The 24,059-nt window shown below is 43.2% G+C and overlaps 3 protein-coding genes across 5 annotated transcripts in view; all 3 read left to right on the forward strand.

The window, feature by feature from the left end:
- Positions 1-24,059, forward strand: part of ICE1 (interactor of little elongation complex ELL subunit 1) — a 524,149-nt gene that overhangs the window by 296,383 nt on the left and 203,707 nt on the right. The gene's annotated exons all lie outside the window — the stretch shown is intronic.
- AHCY (adenosylhomocysteinase) overlaps positions 1-24,059 on the forward strand; it is a gene marked incomplete at its 3' end in the record, with an annotated part of 390,713 nt that overhangs the window by 74,353 nt on the left and 292,301 nt on the right.
- LOC137436964 (cholesteryl ester transfer protein) overlaps positions 1-24,059 on the forward strand; it is a 111,797-nt gene that overhangs the window by 542 nt on the left and 87,196 nt on the right. For both annotated transcript variants that reach the window (XM_078787043.1, XM_078787042.1), the window contains exons 2-5: positions 13,118-13,283; positions 13,892-14,006; positions 15,180-15,308; positions 21,018-21,094. In XM_078787043.1, the coding sequence (XP_078643169.1) occupies positions 13,157-13,283; positions 13,892-14,006; positions 15,180-15,308; positions 21,018-21,094 (448 nt within the window). In that variant the 5' untranslated portion in view covers positions 13,118-13,156. The remainder of the gene's footprint in view (positions 1-13,117; positions 13,284-13,891; positions 14,007-15,179; positions 15,309-21,017; positions 21,095-24,059) is intronic.

Consider the following 24,059-nt stretch of genomic DNA (forward strand, 5'->3'; position numbering starts at 1 on the left):
ACATAACAAAATGTGAAAAAGTTAAGGGGTCTGAATACTTTCTGTATTTTTGTCCAACAATTTTCGTCCAAATCCATCCATGACTTTTTAAGATATCCTGCTAAGTATCGTTTTTGGCCCAATCTCCCAATGGTGAAGAATCATTTTTTTAAATTCTAGTAGCCGGATCCGAATCCAGATCTTCACAAAAATCTAATAATTCCGTCCTTGTCACAAACGCCAAATTTCGTCCAAATCCGTCCACAACTTTTTGAGATATTTTGTTCACAAACGGACAGAGAAACAGACAGACAGTGGTGAAAAGATAACCTCCATCCACCTTTGATATCTGAATTGGTAATTCATCTGCCATGAATCAAAGTGAAGCTTTCGGACCTTAATCCTTCATCAGAGCAAAAGAGAAAGCGTTCGCACGTAAAAACCTCTTCCAGTGTTTAAAATTCCCGTTCCATTGGAAGAGGTTGGTTCCATGCAGTTCTGCACGTTTAAATTTCCCTAAGTCCCCACAACAGACACTTACAAATTATACTTGAGACTGCATATGTTTGCTTCCACAGGTTCGAATATGGATGTCACTTTTGACCCCACGCTTTCCTCTGTTCAGCACTTTTTGCAAAAATCTGTAAATATATTTTCTTGTGTCTGCGCAATATTATGCAAACACATTTTTGCTGATATCCGAGGACAACTGTAACTTGAGTTAATGCTCTCATAAATAACATCACGCTTTGATTACTGCATCATCACCAACACCGACGGCCGCGATGGCCAACTGAGTCGATGGCCCTGAGCCAGATCACGTGTCCACTGCCACAATGCCGTTTTGTTGTGACCAGGGGCGTTGAGAGGGGAGGTCGGGGGTGGGGTTCGCCGCCTCGGGGCCTGGGGTCCGTTGAGTGGCCCAAGCTTCTCCTGTAATTTTTTTCAACGGTACAGTGAAACTCCTCATCGGCTCATCCGCATTTCCTCATCGTTATATTTAAACCCAGAAGCTGATTTTGCTTTCTGTGCCGGATTTCTTGCTGGAAACAAAACAACATTTACCGCTGTTAATGGTACAGTTTCAAACTTTACACAAAATGGTGATTAACCAGAAATGTGCGCTACAAAGAAATGGATTTGTATCCTCTTTGTCCAAAAAAAATGATTAACCATCTTCTCATGTATTTTTTTGCCAATCTTATGGAGAAAGTGTTCAACAGTAGAGGGTGTGAATTGACTCGATCGGTCCAAACATCCCACTATCTCCTTCATTTTCGATCATGCGGCTAAATAAAATTTCGTCAAAATCCATGAAGGTTGGCTACGGTGCCATGGGCCTTAAACTTCCTGATAACATTGCATACGATGGACACAGGAACATTGACCATTTTCTTTTTTTTTTTTCTTTTTTTTTCATTTCCACTTTCAGAAAGTTCCTTTAAAAGTTATAAAAGAGAGAAAGGGTGGGGGTGGGGGCCACGAGGTTATTTGCCTCGGGGCCCGGGCTGCCTCTTGAAGTCCTTGGGTGGGACCGCTGAGTTAGCCAATGTCTTGTGCTTCCTGCTGATTCGGTGCCATACCTGATGTCTAATTAACGGCCGATTGTAGCCGGTGAGGGGCACAGCATAGTCTTTTATAAGCGCTGGTCGCTCATAAGCAATTAGTCCTTTAACGGACTTGCCAAACTGCAAGAACTATCATGACTGCCCAAATTCACGTGACCAGGTATATTTAATAAATAAGCTAACACAGGGGATAATAATATAATGGAAGCAAGAACAACAAGAAAGAGCAATCAGAGATTGCAGACCCTCGCCAGGACGTGTTTGTGTGGTGCATTTTGTGTGGTGTTTGTTAGCTGCTGTGCTTGTGTGGTTTAATGATGACGTAGATTTATGTTCAATCCAATATAGCTGCCTAACCATGTGATTTTTGTGTCGATCATGCTCAAGAAATTTCAAACTGGTGGGATCAAGCGTTCTATTTGTCTAATTATGAAGTCATAATGAAGGCACCAATGATATCATCATTAATACATGTTGTTTCCCCTGAGGAGGACTTGAGAATGAGCCATGGCTCAAATTTTTCCATAGAGCGGTTTCGGAGATTATAGAGGTGCAAGGTTTTTTGCGGGTTTCCAGGATGGCGCCCGTACCACGTGACATATGACGTCATAAATATTTTTAAAATTCTACCATGGAGGTGCTCCAATGGGGAAAATGTCTTGGCATTGAGAAAACGGTTGCAGAGAAAAGCATACTCACGTTCTGTGCGGACAAACTAACAGACAGACAGACAAACAACCAAACAAGCAAATGGACCCAAATGCAATACCCTCTCCTCTAGCAGGGATAATAATGATGACAATAAAATCCCTCAACCACTACCAATACCACGTCCAGAAAGCCAACAGAATAATCGAAAGATTCCTTAGTTATCTAACTTGAGATCCCAGTCATACCACATGAGAGACAAAATATAGAGGTGACAAGAGAGGAAATACCCGAATCGTCGCAAGACCCAGCTTGGAACCGATGCAAGGGGGTAGTGCAGTGGTGTCCTTGCAGTGTCCAGCCCATGCAGAGGTGTGGCTGGCTGGGTGGAAGCGTGGCTCTCTCATGGCAGCCCTGCAGACCCGTGCAGCCTTAGCCTGGTGGTTCCTATATATCTCCTTCTTTCTCCCAGCTGCACGAACACTTGTAGTATCTGGCCCTCACCTTCTGCAGTGACGTACTGCACACCTACCCGCTCACTCACAATTGAGCGGAAGCCTAGTTTGGGTAGGGGTGATCATTCCCCAACCTTTCACCCCGGTGGTGCTGGGGGCTACCAGCATGGTGGTGGTGGCTCTTCTCGCCTACACTTCGTGCTGATGGCCCACCCAGATGCTTAAAAGAACATACAAGACAAATTACAGAGGGTAGAACATTAAATAAAGGTTCAAAGGGATAGCGGTGGTTTTTAGACTCACACATTAGGTAGGGTGGACATCATCCGTCGATAAATAAAGCGATGTATGTCTAATATCACGATTAAATTACGTCACGCTTACTCTAAGACATTTACTACGGAGATAACTAAACTAAGCTAAGCAATGTCACCCATAAAAGTCATTTCCACAACGATATGTACATTGCATCTCTGTTAGCAGGTGTACCTGCCTCTTCTCTCATACATTTGCCCTATCTTAGAATTTGTATAGAGTTTAGGTCTAACGATATCCCAAGTTGCAGATATGGAGTGAGAACAAAGGAGAGTTTGTGAATGATCACCTTTCCAAATTACCTTCCCTATGCTGATGCTGACCTTTATCCGATCCAATGTACCTTACTCTGTGTTAACCGAGCGTTGGATCTGCCAAAGCAGTTTCTAAGCCAGGTTCATGCTCGGCGGTTTGCCATCCCTCTCCCAGCATTAGTTAGGGCAGAAATTCGCAATTTGTTCATGGTGCCGGCGATGGCTTGCCTACCCTTCGTGAAAACGAGGATGACAGTTTATAGCTGGGGCGGGATTCAAACCCAGGCTAGACAGCTTAGAGGCGAATGTGCGTACCTATAGGCCATCCTGTCAGCCAATAATGACCTCATACATGCTTTCAATATTATTTCCTTTACCGATCGTCACATTAAACTTGTCATACACTTTGCTAAGTCTGCATTCGTTCCCAGTCATCATCGCCACCTTTTCCCACAAACGCGACAATTGCTATCTAGAGTTAGCTTAAGGAACTCAAAAAAATTGATATGCCGCAATCCCGGTTTTTTTTGCACTTTTAATTAATAACTCTCGACTTTCTTTCAATTTATGTGTTACTGGCAGAAGTACCCGGCCGGGCGGGGGAGGGGAGACAGGAGGGGAGGGGAGGGGAGGGGAGGAGGGGGGAGTGGGGTCGGGGGGAGGGGTTAAGAGGGGGGAAGGGGAGGGGAGGGCAGGAGGGGATGAGAGGGGGGGAAGGGGATGGGGGAAAAGGGGGGGAAAGGGGGAAGGGGAGGAAGGGGGTTCATATATATGCTGGTGGGTGAATGTGGCTCACGTTTCTGAGTTAAGTGTGATGCCGATCAGGAAGAAGAAGAAGCCATACTACCAAATTCGTACAATTCCGGAATTGTTTGATTTATTTGTGTTCAAATGTCTGGTGATTGTTTTGTATTTATCTTATGCGAATGTGTACTTGTATTATAACTCTCATTAATTTTAAAAGACTTAGGCACTATCGAGAGATTTTTTTTTAAAAACTCCAAAAAAACGATCATTTTTTCATTTTTTTTTTTTTTTTTTTTTTTTGCGTAAAACACTCCCAGGCACTCACTGATGAATCTCTGAAAGTTTCACGAAGATCCGTTCAGCCAACTCTGAGAAAAATGGTAGATTAGCCCCCTGTTGGTAGATTAGCCCCCTGTTGGACAACGGGGCCTTATGGTCCGAGAGCTAGGTGGATTTTATTTGACATGGAAACTACAAAAGCTTTGTCATGCTGGTGTGGTACAGGTAGCTTACCTGACCCCAGAAAGCCAATTCTTAAGTGCAGCTAGCGGTGGGTGGGGTAGGGGGCGCCACTCAAAGTACCCCCCAGATTGGTTTTATTTGACATAGAGACGACAAGACCAACTCATATGCCAAGTGGTAGGGTGATCTCCACTGACTACAAATCTGCAACTTAAGAAGAAAATTTCTGGTGGGGAGGTCACTTAAGAACAACATTAATTAGTGCTAATTAGGCCTTTATTTGACATATAAGCTACAAAACTGAAATCACATACAACATGTAGAGAATGGTCCCCTCATCAATAAACAACAACTTAAGAACAGAATATGTGGTGGTAAGGTCACTTAAGAAGAGGTCAAAGGTCACGGAATAGGGGTTTCCAGCTCTTAATTACTGTTTGATTACAACATGCCACATGATACACACATGGCGTTGTCAATGAAACCTATATCAGTGGAGCCTGAAGTGAGATACATGAGAAGCAGAAATTTTTCCAATCTTACCACTTCCTTTGATTTCAATCAGCGAAAACATTTTATAATGTACCTATTTGGCCCCCATGGCTATTTACACTGTTATTTGACATGTAAGCTACAAAACTGAAACCACATGGAAAATGTAGAGTACGGTCCCCTAATCAACGAGCACCACCTTAAGAATAAAATTTGTGCTTGGGAGGTCACTTAAGAACAGGTCAAAAATGCCAATTTTGACTGAATGACCTTTGAACTAGTTTTATTTGACATGTAAGCTACAAAACTGAAACCAGATTCAAAATGTATAGAGAATGGCCCCCTCATCAATAAACAACAAGTTCAGAAAAAAAATTGTGGTGCGGAGGTCACTTAAGAACAGGGCATTTAACCTTCTCAATCTGATTGGAAAGTTAAATGGCAACTACTGTACACTGTACATCGATAACACCTGGATAATTAAGTAGGCCTAAAACTCGAGCACAAAACACTCCTGCACAAGAACCAAACACTGAATGCATCCTTCGACGAATTCCTAGTGTTTAGAATGTTAGAAAACGTATTGGAAACTGTTTGCAGTGCCTTGTCCTCCTGTAAGTGTAACATACATTGTATCTGAGATTTGAAATTAAGAGTTACTGTTCTTCATCTTCATCGGATTGCAAAATGTCCTCATCAGAAGAGCAGGGTTCAAAGTTGTCATTATCCTCGGCATCAGTTTCAGTTTCTCCTTCATCAGGAACAAGAGATCCAGGTATCTGTGGTCCATCAAACCATATGATGTCGTAGGCTTGCCCCTTGAACCTCCCAGCCATTTTCTGCAGTTGGCTGTTGACATATCATCTTTTTGTTGGCATCCGCCCACATTTTGGCAACAAATGATGCACGCTTGATTTGCTGGGAGACCTCGGCTTCACACGGTGGTATCATGGTTGCATCGATGCCCCGAAGGTTCTCAAGAGGATTCTTCGCTGTGGCCTTTGGTGCATATGTCTTCTGAAACACTTTATAGCGGTGTGCATTGAGTGAAAGTGCTTGAATTGGCTTGGCTCCATACATTCTTGCAGTGAAAGACATGATTACTTCCACTGAATCCAATCCCAAGTTGTCCGTTGCCATCTCTGCAAATGCGTCTTGAGCATCCTTATAACCCTCAATAATTTTGAAGGGACGTTTCTTTCCTTTTTTGAAGAAGGCAGATGTGTAATCTGATCCCGTAAATGCATGGAAGCCAGCTAGTGCTTGACAGAGTGGGGGTTCCAAGACTTTGCTAATTGCAGTGATGTCTATGAATCGCCTGTCATTCCTTCCCGATGTCCCAACATCCATCCAAATATGTGCTTTGAACTGCCTGCAGTGATACAGCAGAATGACGGCGACATCTGTATCTGATGCCCTGACTGCTATGTTCTTTGCATTTTCCTTGTCAATGTGACTAACATGAGTGCAGATCAAGGTGTCAGCTTCTTCATGATTGGTTTTCAAGGTCTCTACTTCTTCCTTCATGACTTTCCCATCTTTCACGTAGAAAAGGTAGCATGCTCCAAGATACGAGAGATACACAAGTCGTCCTTGAAATATGTCTGCATATTGCTGGGCCTCCCATTCCATTGCCAGGAATTTTGGTAGCTGCTCTTTGAATGATCTTGACTTTAGGCAATCCAAGATATTTCTCGGGCGGTGCTGTTCAGGTCCAGATATGGCGTATTCTTTCTTGTCTGTGTGATCCAGACCTCTTCTTGCTCTTTCACAGTCTTTTATTGATAGGACTGGATATGCGTCAAAGATGAGATGCACTCTTCCACGGGAGAGAGCGGTGACTTGTCTTAAAATGCCGGCTGCCAAGGCTCCATACGTTCCTGGAATGTGGGGTGGAAGAACATGTAGCAGGAACATACCATCAACCACATAGGCATCAACTGAGCTTGGTGTGACAGAGGGAACTTTGCTCTCTAACAGCTCCAGAAGGCCACTCTTTTCCGTCTTGACCATACAACCGTCTGTGCTGCACATGGACAGTGGAACCGGTGTCAGTGGATATGAAAAGATATGTTTCAAATCAAGTTTTCTCTGACAAGCAATGACAACCAGGCGTCCCATAAGGTCACGAGTGCACACAAGTGATGCAACACGTTTGTCTCTGTTACGCTTATTTACTGTGCCATTTTCCGTGAAGGTTCTGAGCTTCTCCCTTTTGATTGGCCGTTCAAACCGATTTGGATCTTCAATGCAGGCATCAACAAATTCGTTGTATCTGGCTTGTCCTTTCTCCCGGATGGCCAGCAAACATGTCTTGATGGAATCTGTCGCTGCCTTACCAGTGCTGATGTTGTACAGCCTATCCGATATTTCAGTGTACTTAAATGGATTGCATGAGTCTTTTATCTGGTTTACAACCTTATGCAAATTGCTTGTGTCCCTTCTGATGCGGGCTGGGCGGAGTTCAGCTGTGATGTCTTCCGTTTGAGATAGTCCGGTCATTGCTAATGCCCTTGATATAATTGCTGCTCTGGTGGACTTGGTTAACATCCAGCGAAGACGTCCACTGAAGTTGTTTGTCATGGATGATATACCAGTCCGTCTGGATGCAGAATCGGCATTTACTGTCTGTTCCAGTGTAAGATCTACTGGGCATCTACTGAATGCCTTCAGGCGATGCTGCATAATCATAGGCTGTATGGATAAGGTGCTCACCTAAACCTGTGGGATAAACAATGGCCCCTGCCTTTCTAGCCCTATCTTTACACTCTACCCTAATTATGTCACCAAATTTATTCTGTAAGTTTGTTGCCAAATTTCTGGCTGTAGAAATTGGAGTCTCACCGGCGTCTTCACAAAGCTCTTGGTACCGAGTGAAGATGGATGTAAGAAGTTCAGGCCTTTTGCCAAATATAACTGATTTCTCGATGTGAGCATATAAACCTAACAAAGAAATGCTACCTGCAATAGCAGTAGGCCTATGGAGAGACTGTGCATTGGAAAGGTAAGTACTTCTGCAACTGTGATGGTACCGAACCTCTTTACATCGAAAGTCTACACCAGAGATCAGTCCAAGAAGGCTGTTGTCCTTTTTATCAGCTGCAGCAGTTTTTATTTTTATCTCAGCTTCGAGAGTTTCACATTCACCAAGATGTTCTTCTCTACCACCCTACTTCTTCTTCCTAGCTTTCTTGCAAAACAGGCAAATGCGTGGGAAAATACCCGAGGTAGACGTTGACGGGGCAAAATCACATGATGAACGCAGGGTCTTCTCACTTGATGCATGTGTCTGGGTTTTTTCTGTTGTATCATCACGTGGCACGGCAGTAAAGTTTTTGTAACAGTTCACGTGATAGCCATGGCTACTGTCGGATTCATCTGGCAGCGACTGAATTATCGTATAGTACTTGGATGTGACAAAATTTCGTTTTTGTCTCCTCCTTGCTGCTACATTGATGATGGATGACCAATGGTCTTCAGTGATGGGTGCGATGTTGCCAGTGGTCTCATCTGCTTTTCCCACATGGAGGATACACTTCCTGCCAGGGTCAGGAGCTACCCCGCTAGCATGCTCCATAATCAAGCATAGGCCTCACCTGAAATAAAAAAATGACATATGTTAGTGGGTTTGAAAATCAACAAAAGTTGGGGGCATGTTATTTCTTATGGAGAAAATGAAACATGGATCTCTGAAGGTTTTTGCATGTGTCGATTATAATGCTCCTATTATCAGATTGTGTGGAAATCAGAAACGCAAAACCTCTCTTTCAGGGCATTACAATGTAAATTAGATTAGGTATGTCGTTAATCGTTGACATGTCTGACAGGTCTAATAGTCCAAGATCTGGGTGGATTTTATTTGGCATGGAAACTACAAAAGCTTAGTCATGCTGGTGTAGTACAGCAGCTTACCTGACCCCAGAAAGCCAATTCTTAAGTGCAGCTAGCGGTGGGTGGGGTCCTTCAAATATTATTTCTCGGAATTTGGTGAATTATTTTCAAGTATGTTAGATGAGGAATCCTTGGAGTTTATAATTTACAGGAAATTGCTGGACAGGGAATTCCTCAAATATAATTTCTCGGAAATTGTTGAAGTATAGTTTGTACAGGCAATTCTAAGAAATTACTTGTAGTAATTTAGAAGAAATTTTACCTGTACTAATTTAGCAGAAATTGTTATAATAAATGTTACAGCTTTTACAATGTCTTCACAGTTTACAAGTTTTTCATGTAATTAAGTGCAGAAAACCCCTATTCCGTGACCTTTGACCTCTTCTTAAGTAACCTTACCACCACATATTCTGTTCTTAAGTTGTGGTTTATTGATGAGGGGACCATTCTCTACATTTTGTATGTGATTTCAGTTTTGTAGCTTACATGTCAAATAACAGTGTTATTAGCCATGGGGGTCAAATAGGTGCATTTAAAAATGTTTTCGCTGATTGAAATCAAAGGAAATGGTATTGTAAAATTTCTGCTTCTCATGTATCTCACTTCAGGCTCCACTGATATAGGTTTCAATGACAACGCCATGTGTGTATCATGTGGAATGTTGTAATCAAACAGTAATTAAGAGCTGGAAACCCCTATTCCGTGACCTTTGACCTCTTCTTAAGTGACCTTACCACCACATATTCTGTTCTTAAGTTGTTGTTTATTGATGAGGGGACCATTCTCTACATGTTGTATGTGATTTCAGTTTTGTAGCTTATATGTCATATAAAGGCCTAATTAGCACTAATTAATGTTGTTCTTAAGTGACCTCCCCACCAGAAAGTTTCTTCTTAAGTTGCAGATTTGTAGTCGGTGGAGATCACCCTACCACTTGGCATATGAGTTGGTCTTGTAGTCTCTATGTCAAATAAAACCAATCTGGGGGGTACTTTGAGTGGCGCCCCCTACTCCACCCACCGCTAGCTGCACTTAAGAATTGGCTTTCTGGGGTCAGGTAAGCTACCTGTACCACACCAGCATGACAAAGCTTTTGTAGTTTCCATGTCAAATAAAATTCACCTAGCTCTCGGACCATTATGGATTAGGTCTCATAATATGTCCGTCTGTCCATCCACAACTATATCGCAGAGATGTATGGACCGATTTTGTTCATACTTGGCACAAAGACAATACATGACGGTATACATATGCACATCATTTTATTTCGCGATGTGATCAAGAATGGCCGACTGGTGGCCATTTTAATTGTTCATATATATGCACTTTTAATTAATAACTCTCGACTTTCTTTCAATTTATGTGTTACTGGCAGAAGTACCCGGCCGGGCGGGGGAGGGGAGACAGGAGGGGAGGGGAGGGGAGGGGAGGAGGGGGGAGTGGGGTCGGGGGGAGGGGTTGAGAGGGGGGAAGGGGAGGGGAGGGCAGGAGGGGATGAGAGGGGGGGAAGGGGATGGGGGAAAAGGGGGGGAAAGGGGGAAGGACGGGGGGAAGGGGTTTACAATTTTAATTGTAAACCCCCCCCCCCCCCGATGTTGAACACGATGGCCGACTGGCTGCCATTTTAGTTGTAAAAAAACCCCGATGTTGAACACGTCCTCAACCATTTCTTGGACATGCATTTACCGATGTTGTTCAAACTTGGCACACAGATAATGAAGGATGGCCCACATAAGCACGTCATTTTGTTTCGAGATCAGATCCAATATGGCTGACTGGTGGTCATTCTCTTACTTAACGTTGCCCTCAGCCATTTCTCGACATGCATGGACCGATTTTGTTTGAACTTGGCAAAAAGACAATACATGAGAGTATACATATGCAGAAGATTTTGTTTTGTTATTCGACTAAAGATGGCCGACTGGCGTCCCTTTAACTCCTTACAGCAAAATTAGTAAACCAATGGGGCTATGACATTTTACGTCTTTTTCTCTTTGTTCCCTCAAGTTCTCACAATGCATTTAGAATATGGCAGCCATGCTCATAGTACAAGTTAATTCATTTCATCACATCCGATCAATCCTCAAAACACTCCAAAAGTCCCAGTCCACCAACGTATTGGTATTAAAATATTACATAAATTTCAAAGCCAAAAATAAATTGGTTCCTGCCCACACTTCTTACCTTACACTTCATAAGAAAGCAACGGTCAAACAAGGCCAGGGATCTCTTGGTACTTTGTCACAAATTAGGTCTTCATTTTCTTCCGAACTGTTTATGATCGATCATTGTTTCGATATGCTCCGAAACTGTGGAACTTGATGTCTTAATTTTCACAATCTCATCAATTACGATTTTAAAATCTTTCTTAAACTCCCATACAGGTGTTTTTTGTGTATTTTTTGCTTTTCCTACCTCTTCCTTCTTGAAAAGGACTTTGATATTTACCTTCTAGGTGAAAACCACGATAATATAAGAAACTGATTGCTTCATTGACAATATAACCTTTTCTGTACAGGCATTCTCAAATTGCAGAGCAGGAAATTCCACCTCTTTTCATAATAGCTTTATTGCAGAAAAGAAGAATAGATGCAAATCATACCTGAAACTGCTGTCGCAAATCATATCGTAAAAAATATCTGCCTTTCTTCGCATTTGATAGTACATGTGATATTCATGTCTCCACATTTTGTGAGTCAGAATTCGGGAGATGGCTTGGTCGGCCCAGTGGAGTCATGGATTCACTGGACCATGGGGTGTGGCGCTGTCGGTACCGATACGGCTATAATGGAGGAATGGAGGATGCAAGTCTGAGTCTTTAGGTCCTTGGTGCTTCCACTCTATGAATGTGAGATTTAGACTCTGCCCAAGGATCTGAGACAAAGACTAAACTCCTTCAGTACCAGGTCTCTTTGGAGAATCCTTGACTATAGCTGGTCAGACTTTGTTATGGGTGTCCAATGAGCGTTTGTGGAGAGTCGTTGAGAATCTTTCTGATGAGATCTTCAGATGTCCCAGGGCCCTGCACAGCTTATTTGTCCTATCCAAATTCAGATGAGATTTGTCACCTATACAATCTGTGAGCATCAGCTGCGGCTGTTTGGACATGTGGCTCGTTTTCCTGACATTGATCCTGCTTCGCCAGATTCTTTCATCAAAGGAGCTTCGTGAGTGGAGAAGGCCAAGGGGCCGCCGACCTACCTCGTAGTTCCAACAGGTTGATCAGCATCTCAAGTAGATGGGGATGAGCCAGGCATCTGCCTGGGGGTTGGCCAGAAGAAGGCCCCTGGAGTACCGACGTGAAGTCTATGTGGCGACACCCTGCTCTGGCACATGCTTCCATACCTGACTGTGATTATGTAGATTGCAGATAAAGCCAAGCTAACATTGTGCAGACAGGTGCCTCAATATTAAAAAGAGAAAATGAATTCCACTTTAAACTGGAACAACACTCTTCGACGTCACGACCGATATGCCTCCGCCCACATTATTACATCATTATAATACTTGCACCAAGTTTGATTTAAATCCATTCAGCTGTTCTCAAGTTATCACATTTTTACCTAACATGACCTCTGACCTTTGACCTCTTGACCCCAAAATTTAATCAGTTCATGTTTACATCATTATACATACCTGTACCAAGTTTTAATTTCAATCCCTTCAGCTGTTTACAAGTTATCACATTTTTACCTGACATGACCTCTGACCTTTGGTCTTTGATGCCGGGACCCCAAAATGTAATCAGTTAATCTTTACATCATTATACATACCTGTACAAATTTTGAATTAGATCACTTCAGCCGTTCTCAAGTTATAGATCTATTCCCCACTTTGACCTTTGACTCCAAATTCCAATCAGTTAATCTTTACCTCATTATACATAACTGTACCAAGTTTGAATTAGATCACTTTGGCCATTCTCAAGTTATAGACATATTACAGAGTTTGACCTTTGACCTCTTGACCCCAAAATTTAATCAGGTCACCTTTACATCATTCTACATACGTGTACCAAATTTGGTCAGAATCCCATTACTGGTTCACAGGTTATCGCGGTAACAGGATTTTTACCTAACATGACCTCTGACCTTTGACCTCGTGATCCCAAAATCTAATCAGTTCATCTTTACCTCATTATACATACTTGTACCAAGTTTGACTAAGATCCCTTCAGCCGTTCTCTTCATTTTTTATGCCTCCGGCAACTATAAAAAAATACAGACTAACTATACATTTTCATGTACGCTACTTTAGATTGCTCTTTCAGAAAAAAATGATTAATTTTGTGCCTGATTTTCATCAGCAAAACAAGAACAACAACGAAGACAATAACAACAACAAAATGGCTCCCAGATGTTTGGCTTGTCTGCTACTTCTATCACTGGTTGTGGGAATGACAAAAGCACAAAACCGATCTATTCTGTATCCTGGCATTACAATGCGACTGACGCAAGCTGCCACGTCATCATGTAAAGTATACATCTTCACCTTTCTTTTACACCTTCATTGCACCTTATTCAATAGTTACAATCAAGCCTGGGCTCTGACGTTGTAGCAGACTAGTTGTGGAACAGTGAAAAAATTATAAAGCACTTTTGTCTTTCACTTATTCCTCAATAAAGGTATTCCATCATCCTCAAATAATTGAGGCGAGCATTACCCTATTGTACTGTATATAATCGTATATTGTACACCGCTCCTTTCCAATTACATCTCCAGGCGCTGCATGACGTCATCGCCGGGCACCGAAGGGGGCTCGGTAATGACGCGCGCTGAAAGGGAGTACTCAGTTTTCATTTTGGTTTCTTTCTTGTTTGTTTGTCTGGACGATATCTCAGCCATCCCAGGTACTAAATAAATATGGTATTTAAATATATCGTTTGTAGTTTCCATGGCATTTACCTGTTTCCAGTGAGCTCCGACTGTTTCTCCATAACTTTTTCATTCCAAGTTTGTTTTTTTGGAAAATTTAATATTGAGCAATTTTAATACCATACTTGGTGGTGGTTTTTGGTTCTGGTCTGATTTTTTTTTTTTCCTCCCATGTATTTTCTTGTGTCCTTTTTGCTTCCCCAAGTGGCTGAAGACAGTATTAGAGTTATGTGTTCCACCTTGAAGAACTCCACCTTATCTGAAATTGCACTGGAAAGATGGATTCCTCTCGTCGGTCGATTAAAATGCGCAATCTCTAGGCAAGTCCCTTTAATTTTGATCAAAGTTTTAAAAAGGTAACGTCCTTTCAATCATTTGCTACTTGTATTACTGGAGCGTTTCATTTATAAAGCTTAGTTTTTCACGAACATTAATGTAACATCTGCTTTTGTGCAAAGCATCGTAATACTTCTAGCTGTAAAGTTTGTTAAATATTACAGTGTATTCATAGAACGATGATGTGTGGCACCTCATTTGACCTTGCATTGCAAGGTTTTGCAGAAAAATAAAATAAATTCCACAATTAGACAAACCTGCTAATTGCTTAGGCTGAAGAAATTGGAGTTAGGCTCAAGTTTTTGGGTTACCTTGGCAGGGTTAACAGCAATGTCTCAAATGTCAAATGTCAAAATGTCAAAATTTAACAGCAAATGTCAAAATAAATTAATTATACAACCACATAACCTCATTTGCTATGGACACATTGGCTCCTTAAATACAAAAACACAGCACAGTTAAATCATTGAGTTTGTCCTGGTCAACATCCTGCACCATGACTCATGTGATTGCTACCAGGACAGTTCATTTGATAGTGGTGCCCCTGAGTTATTCGGCCCTTGCTTGGATCCAATCCAACTAAAACTTCTCATCTGGTTCCCTGGATCAACAGAAGGATGGTAAATTGACTGTGATTCGCAAACACTCAAAGTCCCAAAGAGTTGGACATTGGACCTTGGCCTTATTCCAATTTGCCAAATGGTTGTCCATGTCATCAGTAGCTTAGCTGCTCCCCACTGTACATCACAAGCAGAGAAATAAAGCTGCAAATAGCAGGCCAAATGAGTAATCAAATGTCAGTCTGATAAACATTCAACAACCATTTCGCTTTCTTTCCTAAAATTGGGTAGTGGGCAGATCAGGCATGCACGATGCTCAAAATCCAAAGAGAATAATGTCGGGAAAGATAGCTCAGGCAGGAAATGTGTGGCCAGAGGCCCCTACCTTCCCCCATCCACACCATAGAACCTGGTTATATGTTTAGTCTCCAGAACACCCGGACCAATGCGCTCTCTGATTGTATAATGGGCATTTTCAAATATTAATCATATAATCCCAGGTCTCCTACCATTTGTCTCTATCCTGCGAAATAAATTTACTTTTATTATCAAAGTAAGATTCCTTTTTTTTCTTCTTTCCCCATTTATTTTCCAAAGGTTGCAGGCTGTGGATTGTGGGTTTTCAAGAAGCTCCCTGATGATGGGGTCCAGAGGGGTTTCTGTGCTCGTCCAGCATATGGAGATGAACTTCACAGGGGAGATTGGTTACTACTTCAAACCATTAATGTAAGAGAAAGGTTATACTTACCTGTATACTGGCAATTGTTAAATTAAGAACCGTTATCAAGGGGAACGTGCATTGAACTGCAAAATAGGTGGAACCAATAACTTTGGTGCAATAATTATTGGTTATGGTCATCATGCAATATTGCATCACTCAACCTGTTAAATGCTGAAAATGTAAGCAAATAAACAGTCTCTTAACCCAAACTTTACTCACCCAGGTAAGACTGGTGAGATAGGTCAAAGGCCCCATATACAATGCCTTCAGAAAGTATTCACACCCCTTGACTTTTTCACATTTTGTTGTGTTACAGCCTAAATTTAAAATGGATTAAATTGAGATTTTTTGTCACAGATCTACACAAAATACCACATAATGACAAAGTGAAAACATGTTTTTAGATTTTTTCTACAAATTTATTGAAAATTAAAAACAGAAATATGTAATTTATATAAGTATTCAACCCCCTGAGTCAATACTTCGTAGAAGCGCATTTGGCAGCGATTATAGCTTCGAGTCTTCTTGGATATGTCTGTATCAGCTTTGCACATCTGGATTTGGGGAGTTTCTCCCAACCCTCATCCACGCCTTCATCACCTCCCGTCTGGACTACTGCAATAGCCTCCTCTATGGTTCACCCTCAACAATCACCAATAAACTCCAATACATTCAGAACTCCGCTGCCCGTCTACTCACCCATTCCCGGACCCGTGACCACATCACCCCCGTCCTTTACAAGCTTCACTGGCTCCCCATCCCCCAGAGAATCCAGTACAAAATCCTCCTCTTGACATACAAAGCCCTCCATAACCTGGCCCCATCCTACCTGGCTGACCTCCTCTCCAGACACACTCCCACCCGCAACCTCCGCTCTGCTGGTACCAACCTCCTGACCCCCTCCATCCGGACCAAATTCAGATCCTGGGGGGACAGGGCCTTCTCCATCGCTGCTCCCACCCTATGGAACTCACTACCTCACACCATCAGAGACTCCTCCTCACTCACCACATTCAAAACATCACTCAAGACCCACCTGTTCAACACTGCATTCAACATTTAACCCACAGCATTTAACCCCTGACTATCTCTTCTCCTTCTCCCTCCTTTTTGCTTTGAATATTTCCCTATTGATTCTTGTTTTTTGCAATTGTTTTTATGTTTTGCTATGCATATGTTTTGCACTCTGTCAAAGCGTCTTTGGGCTCCCTGAAAAGCGCTATATAAAATAAATGCATTATTATTATTATTATTACTAGGGCGTGCCCGTACTATATATATATCTAAAATTATATCCCCCCCCCCTCTATTTACATGAAATGGTTTGGTCCATTCGCAAAGCCAAAGCGAACGGCTTGCGAGTACGGTGACTACCCCCCCCCCCCCCCTGTATTTACATGAAATGGTTTGGTCCATTCGCAAAGCCAAAGCGAACGGCTTGCGAGTACGGTGACCATACCTTGGGAACCACTTGTCCGATTAATTTCAAACCTTGAAAAGGCACATCCTCGGGTCCCCAGCAATATACCTGGCAAGTTTCAATTAGATCGGACCCGTGGTTGTCGAGAAACAGCGGTCACAGACAAACACACACACACACACACAGACACACACACATACACACAGAGATTACTGGAATTATAGATAGATTATTCCTTGCAGATTTGCTCAAGCTTTGTTAAATCTGGATGGGGAGCATTCAATATTCAAGTCTTTCCACAGATTCTCAATGGGATTCAAGTCTGGGGTTTAGCTGGGCCACTCAAGGACGTTCTTGTTCGGAAGCCATTCCAGTGTTGTTTTGGCTGTATGCTTGGGGTCATTGTCCTGTTAGAACGTAAATTTTCGCTGTAGTCTAAAATCTTTTGCACTCTAAAGCAGGTTCTCCTCAAGGATTTGCCTGTATTTGACTCCATTGATTGTTCCCTCTATCCTTACAAGTCTCCCAGTCCCTGCTGCAGAAAAACATCCCCATAGCATGATGCTGCCACCACCATGCTTCACGGTAGGGATGGTGCTAGATGGGTGATGAGCTGTGCTCAGTTTCTGCCAGACGTAGTGCTTTGCATTCAGTCAAAGAGTTCAATTTTTGTCTCCAGGTGTAGTCATGCACCTTTTTCTCAGGACTGGCTTCTGTCTGGCCACTCCCAAAAAGCCTAGATTTGTGAAGTGCAGCAGAGACTGTTGTCCTTCTGGCATGTTTTCCCGTATCAGCCAAGGAACTCTGTAGTTCTGTCAAAGTGGTTATCGGGTTATTTGTCAACTCCCTGGCCAAGGTCCTTCTTGCCTGGTTGCTCAGTTTGTTCAGACGGCCAGATCTAGGAAGAGTCTGGGGAGTTCTATATTCTTTCCATTTCCTAATGATGGAGCTCACTGTGTTTTTGGGAACTTTCAACATTAGAAATTGTTTTATACCTCTTCTACCGACTCCTCTCTGGCCTTGCCCCCCCCTCCCCCCCAGCTCTCTCTGGGCTCTGTCCCCCAAATATTCCTACAGGTCGCACAAGATCTGCCTGCAACCCTCTTATGGTTAAACTGCCAAAATCAAGACTTTCTGCTCACCTTCACTCTTTCATTCCCCTTTTCTCCCGCCTCTGGAACAAACTCCCTCACTCTCTTCAATCCCACTCCACCCTCCAGGTCTTTAAAACAGCTGTTCACCACCATCTCTTATCCTCCCCCATCCAAAACCTTGATCTTTTCTACCCCCGCTAATTTCGGTCCCCTTGTGTTTTATACCTCTCCCCCCCCTAACCACGCCTCCTCCCCCCAAGCCCTCTCCCTCCCACACTTCTCCCTGCTCTCAAATGTTGTGGTTGTGTGCTTCCCCTTCTCTCCCCATCTTGTCTTCCACTCCCTCTTTTTATATCCTTTGTTGTCTGGTTGATTTGTTTGTGAAATAAATGTTAGCTCTTTCACGAGCCTCGATTCAGTATACAAAAAAAACCAAAAAAAAAACCCTTCTCCAGATTTATACCTCCTCACAATTCTGTCTTTATTGTTCTACGGAGGGTTCTTTGGACTGCAAGAAGCCAAATGCAATAATATCCCAACCAATCAATGACTACTTTTATTTTTACTTTCTGGAAGATGAAGGGGAAGAACCCTTTTGATTTGGGGTGGGGGTGGTGCATGTAAAAAAAAAAAACCTTTCTGAACAGGATTGAAAAACAACAAGTTTTGGATAGAGAGAAAATTAAGCACTCAGACCAGGTATCAAATCAAGGACCTCTGGCTTGGAGGAAAGGTAAACTGTGTGCTATGGCTGGCTGAACTGAAGAAGTCCATATACAGCAGTGAGAAGAAAATGCACCACTCATTACAAGAAAGATGCACCACGCACAAACTCAATTAACAATTGGATGAAGAACTTTAAGAAACAGGTTCACTGAATGACAAATGAAGGCAACGAATCAATGAGGAAGCCATAGCAGCTGTCCAGGAATCATTTGAACAAATTCCACATAAATAATTGCGATGTGTGTCAAATTGTGTCAAGTTATCAAAGCCGTGTTGCATGAACATGCTTACAAAATCCAGGTAGTTCAAATGCTACCCGAAGAAGACTACGATTCAAGGTTAGATTTTTGTCAACTCTCCGAATGAAAAGCCTTCACTTCCCCTGAGTTTCTTGATGAGGTGATATTTTCTGATGAGGCAACATTCCACATTTCTGGCAACGTCAACCGTCGCAACTGTTCCATTTATGGGACAGAGAAACCCACAGAAATTTGGCAACATGAAAGAGACTCCCCAAAAGTTAATGCCTAGTGCGCTCTCAGAAAGTCTAGTGCGCTCTCCTTTCTTTTTTGAAGGAACAACAGTGAATGGTGAACGTTACCTGTCTATGTTAGATAATATATTTATCCCTGACCAAGATCGATTGAATCCTTTACTTTAGACAGCAATTTCTTCGAGAAAGATGGTGTCTCTTGCCACTTTGCTTGTCGTGTTCGAGAGTTTTTGGATGTCGTCTTCCTTGAGAAGTGAATCGATAGACGTGGGCCACTTCGTTAGCCACCGCGTTCCTCTGACCGGTTCCCCTTAGACTTCTTTTTATGGGGCCATATAAAAACTACTGTTTATTCATCAAAACCCCATTCTTTGGAGGAACTTAAAGCTGGAATCACGAATGCAATTTATTCATGACCATCACTCAGTAACAACTGGGGAATGTTTTTGAAGAATTGCAAAATCGGATTGAAAAATGTATCACGGCAGGTGGCGCTTATGTTGAAACGAGGAACTGTTACATTGTTACTGTTACATTGTTACATTGTTACGCAGAAACTGAACACTGCATTGTGTTAAAAGTTTATGAATGATGCTTTCATTCACCACTTGTAGTCACCACCTCTAGCTGCCACCGAAGGTGGACAGATGGTATGGTTTCACCCCTGTCTGTTTGTTTGTGAACAGGATATCTCAAAATAAAAGTTGTGGACGGATTATGACGAAATTTGGTGGAGAAGTTGGGTGTCTGACAAGGACGGATTGATTGAATTTGAGTGAAATCTGGATCCGGATACTATAATTTTTTGAATTAAAATCTTAATCATTGAGTGATAGGACTAAAAATGATATCTCCTCCATTTCCCTTTGTAAGGGGTGAACTGTACCAAGCCACCACCCTGCCTTGACCACGATACTCCTCCACTTCCCTCTGTCCTCAGCCAACTCTCTGCACTCTCCAACTACCATCACCTTACCTTATATCCCTATATATATCCCTATATCCCTATATCCCTATATCCCTATATATCCCTATATCCCTATATCCTTATATCCCATTATATCCCTGTTCATACAATCCTCTCATCTCATCCGTGGTCAACCTCTTTTCCTCCTACGTTGTTCCCTCAACCTACCCGCTCTCTGCCATCCCTCATTCGCACCAAATGTCCAGCCCATCTCAGCCGGCATTTCTATTGAACCACATTTAGAGGCCATTTTCCCCCGCAGAGCAGGGGTTGGCCTTTTTCGGGCACCGTGGTCCCCTTTTTTGAAGCAATGTTTTATGGCCGGATGTTCTTCCTGCCGCCAACCCTGTTAGTCGCCTCTTCCGACACACAGGGAATTACCAGTGAACTGGTACTCAATTTGCCGACCTCGGAAGGATGACAGGCTGAGTCAACCCCCCTAGCGTTAATTCAGCGATCGACAGGGATTCGAACCCGGGATCCGAGGATCCCAAGCTGCACCCTAACTGCTAAGCCAACACCAGAGCTGTAATCTATATCCTAAAACGACTAAAGTATCCGGATTTCTCCATCTTTTGTCTGTCCCTCTGTCTGTCACGCTCTTTTCACTGGGATGTCATTACGGCGTTACGTCTAGTGCTAGGCTAGGCTGAATACCAGGCGCTTTGCATCTGGATGACAAATTTGGTAAGATTTAGTAAGAGGAGTAAGATGGCGGACATGTCTGGGACATCATAATGGGATTACGTCTTGCGCTAGGCTAGGCCTTTACGGCGGTGTATTGCTCATGATTCAATGAGAATTGCATTTTTCAAGTTGCATAAAACTGACATGTCATTATATTGTGAAGTTCAATTGCTAGTACATGTAAAAGTATCATGACATCTAATAATGACCTTGTCCTGTACATCACAGATTGTTGTTTATAGTGATGGAAATAAAAATGAATGATGATGAAAATGAAAATATTATGCACCACATATAATGACCAGCAACTTCTATTTGTTATTTCAGTTTAATGCTGGAAACAAGCCACTTTCTTCAGTTCCAAGTTTCATCAAAAACGTCACTCAACCTTACGTCCATGCTTGGTGAGGTTTTCTTGGTAATAAATTCACGTTAGTGTTGTGGGAAGCCACAAAGGATTGTTTTGGAACTAGATGATACACGTTTGGTCAATTGAGAATATGTCACTTTCTCACAACTGTAAAAAACACAGTAAGATTCATGACAGCACAAACAGAGCCTTTGTTCCCGAGTTTCAAGCACATTGGTAATTTTGTTTAACAGTAAAACCGGGGTGTACCCTGGTGTGTACTCCGGTTTAGAATAGGTATCCCCGCGTGTCGTAAGAGGCGACTAAAAGTGTTGGCATCAGGAAGGGCATCCGGCCATAAAAACATTGCCTCAAAAAGAGAACCATGACAATTACAACTACATATGGGCAGGGTACAGCCCGAAGTATTCCGTGGGAGACCCCACTCCCTCTCGTCAAAACTCAAGGTGTGGAACCCGATCGAAGCAAGGGTGGAAATCACTCCATTTATGACGACGAAACGTCTGATGCCCGACGTGGAGATCGGTTTATAAGGTTTGGGACATGGAATGTGGGGACAATGACAGGGAGACCAGAAGAAGTGGTGGAAGTATTGGTCAGAAGAAGAGTGGACATATGTTGTGTGCAGGAGACGAGATGGAAGGGAAGTGGTGTGAGAATGGTGAAGGGTAGGCAGGGACAGAAATACAAGTTTGTGTGGCAAGGGTGCCCAGAGGGCATGAATAGTGTTGGTGTCCTGTTTTCTGAGGAGTTTGTAGACAGTGTGGTGAGTGTGACTAGACTGAGTGAAAGGTTGATGATGGTGAAAATGATGATTGGAAAGCTCTTGGTGAACGTCATCTCGGGATATGCTCCGCAGGTTGGTCGGAGCGATGAAGAGAAGGACAAGTTCTGGTGTGCGAAAGAGAAGCTGATGGAAAACGTGAAAGATGAGGAAGTTGTTGTGGTAGGAGGAGACCTAAATGGACATGGGGGAAGGAGTATGGACAGTTTTGAGGGAGTTCATGGGGGTTATGGATGTGGTGTGAGAAATGGAGAAGGTGAAAGGATTTTGGAGTTTGCTGATGGAGCTGATTTGTTGATTTGTAATACTCAGTTCCAGAAAGAGGATAATAAGCTTGTTACATACACGTCAGGTGGGTCAACGACAACCGTTGACTACCTGCTGGTGCGTAGGCGAGATAGGGGGCACTTCCGGGACACAAAGGTGATCCGGGGGGAGGAGGCTGTTTCACAGCACCACTTGGTTGTCTGCGACGTAAGGGTGAAAGGTGCGAGGAGAGCTCGGCGGGGTGAAGTACCAACCGAGAATGAAGGTGTGGAGGTTGAAAGAGGTGACAGTGAGGGAGGCATTAAAAGAGAGGCTGAGTATGGTCGAGGATGATGTGGTTGAGCTTGAAAGTGGTTGGATGTCAATGAAAGATAGTCTGTTGGGAGCCGTTGGTGAGGTATGTGGATGGACAAAAGGACCACCGAGGAACTCGGAAACATGGTGGTGGGATGATGAAGTTGGAAACAAGATTGACAAGAAGAGGAAGAAGTTCAAGGAGTGGCAGAAGGCGAAGGGTACGGGAGCAGAAAAGGCAGAGCATGAAAGTTATAAGGCAGCCAAGAAGGCCGCAAAGAAAGAGGTAGCAAAGGCGCAGAAGGCATGTAGGAAAATGTTCGGAGAGCGCTTGGATTCGGAAGAGGGTCAGAGAGCGGTATTCAGGATTGCAAAGCAGATAGCGAAAGAGAGGTGTGATGTGATGGGGGTGAGTTGCTTGAAGGATGAAGTGGGACAAATCGTTGTGGACCCAGATGGAATTAAACGAAGATGGAAGAGATATATGGAAATACTGTTGAATGCAGAGAATGAATGGGATGGCAACATGGAGAGTAACCCAGTTTTTGGACCGGCAGAGAAGATAACCGAGAAGGAAGCTGAGGAAGCGATAAAAGCAATGAAGAGTAGAAAAGCGGGAGGGCCGACGGGAGTTGTGGGAGATATGTTGAAGGCAGCGGGAAATTGGGGTGTGAAGAGAATGACAGAGATCTGTAATCTGGTGGTGAAAGAAGGCCGCATTCCAGTGATTGGGAACTGAGTACCCTCGTCCCTCTATACAAGGGGAAAGGTGACCCTCTGGACTGTGGCTCGTATCGAGCGATAAAGTTATTGGAGCATGGAATGAAGGTATTGGAAAGGGTGTTGGAGAGGAGGATAAGGAAGAAAGTGAAGATTGACGAAATGCAGTTTGGATTTATGCCAGGAAGAGGAACGACAGACGCACTTTTTATTGTGAGGCAGTTGCAGGAGAAGTACATGGAGAAGAGGAAGAATTAAGTTGTTTCTTGGGTTTGTTGATCTGGAGAAAGCATTCGATCGGGTTCCACGTGAAGGAGTGACATGGGCATTGAGGAAGTTAGGAGTGGAGGAATGGTTGATCAGAGTAGTGAGGGCAATGTACAAAAGAGCGTGCACAGCTGTAAGGACGAAGGACGGGAACAGTGGTGAGTTTGAGGTGAAGGTGGGAGTGCATCAGGGGTTGGTACTAAGTCCACTACAATTTGTAGCTGTGATGGAGGTGCTGGCTCGGAACGTAAAGGAGGGTTTACCGTGGGAGTTGTTGTATGCAGATGATCTGGTGTTGATTGCAGAACGTATTGGGCGAGACTGAAGGAGAAGATGAACAAGTGGAAGGAATGTATGGAGACAAAAGGTCTGAAGGTGAATATCAGAAAGACGAAGGTGATGGCAGGTGGTAAAGCATGTGGTGAGGTGGAAAGAACTGGGAAGTGGCCATGTGCTGTGTGCAGGAAGGGTGTCGGAGTGAATTCCATTCAATGTACAATGTGCGTTGAGTGGGTTCATCAAAAATGTAGTGGTTTGAGAGGGTCATTAACCAGTGTGGCAGCTACATTCAAGTGTAAGGTGTGCACAGAGGGAGCTGCAGATGGAGGAAATGTTGAGTTGGATCTTGGAGATGGCGTGAAGCTGGAAGGTGTGAAAACATTTTGTT

This window comes from Myxine glutinosa, chromosome 11, assembly GCF_964187855.1.
Source record: "Myxine glutinosa chromosome 11, kmMyxGlut1.1, whole genome shotgun sequence".
NCBI classification, from domain to species: Eukaryota; Metazoa; Chordata; class Myxini; order Myxiniformes; family Myxinidae; genus Myxine; species Myxine glutinosa.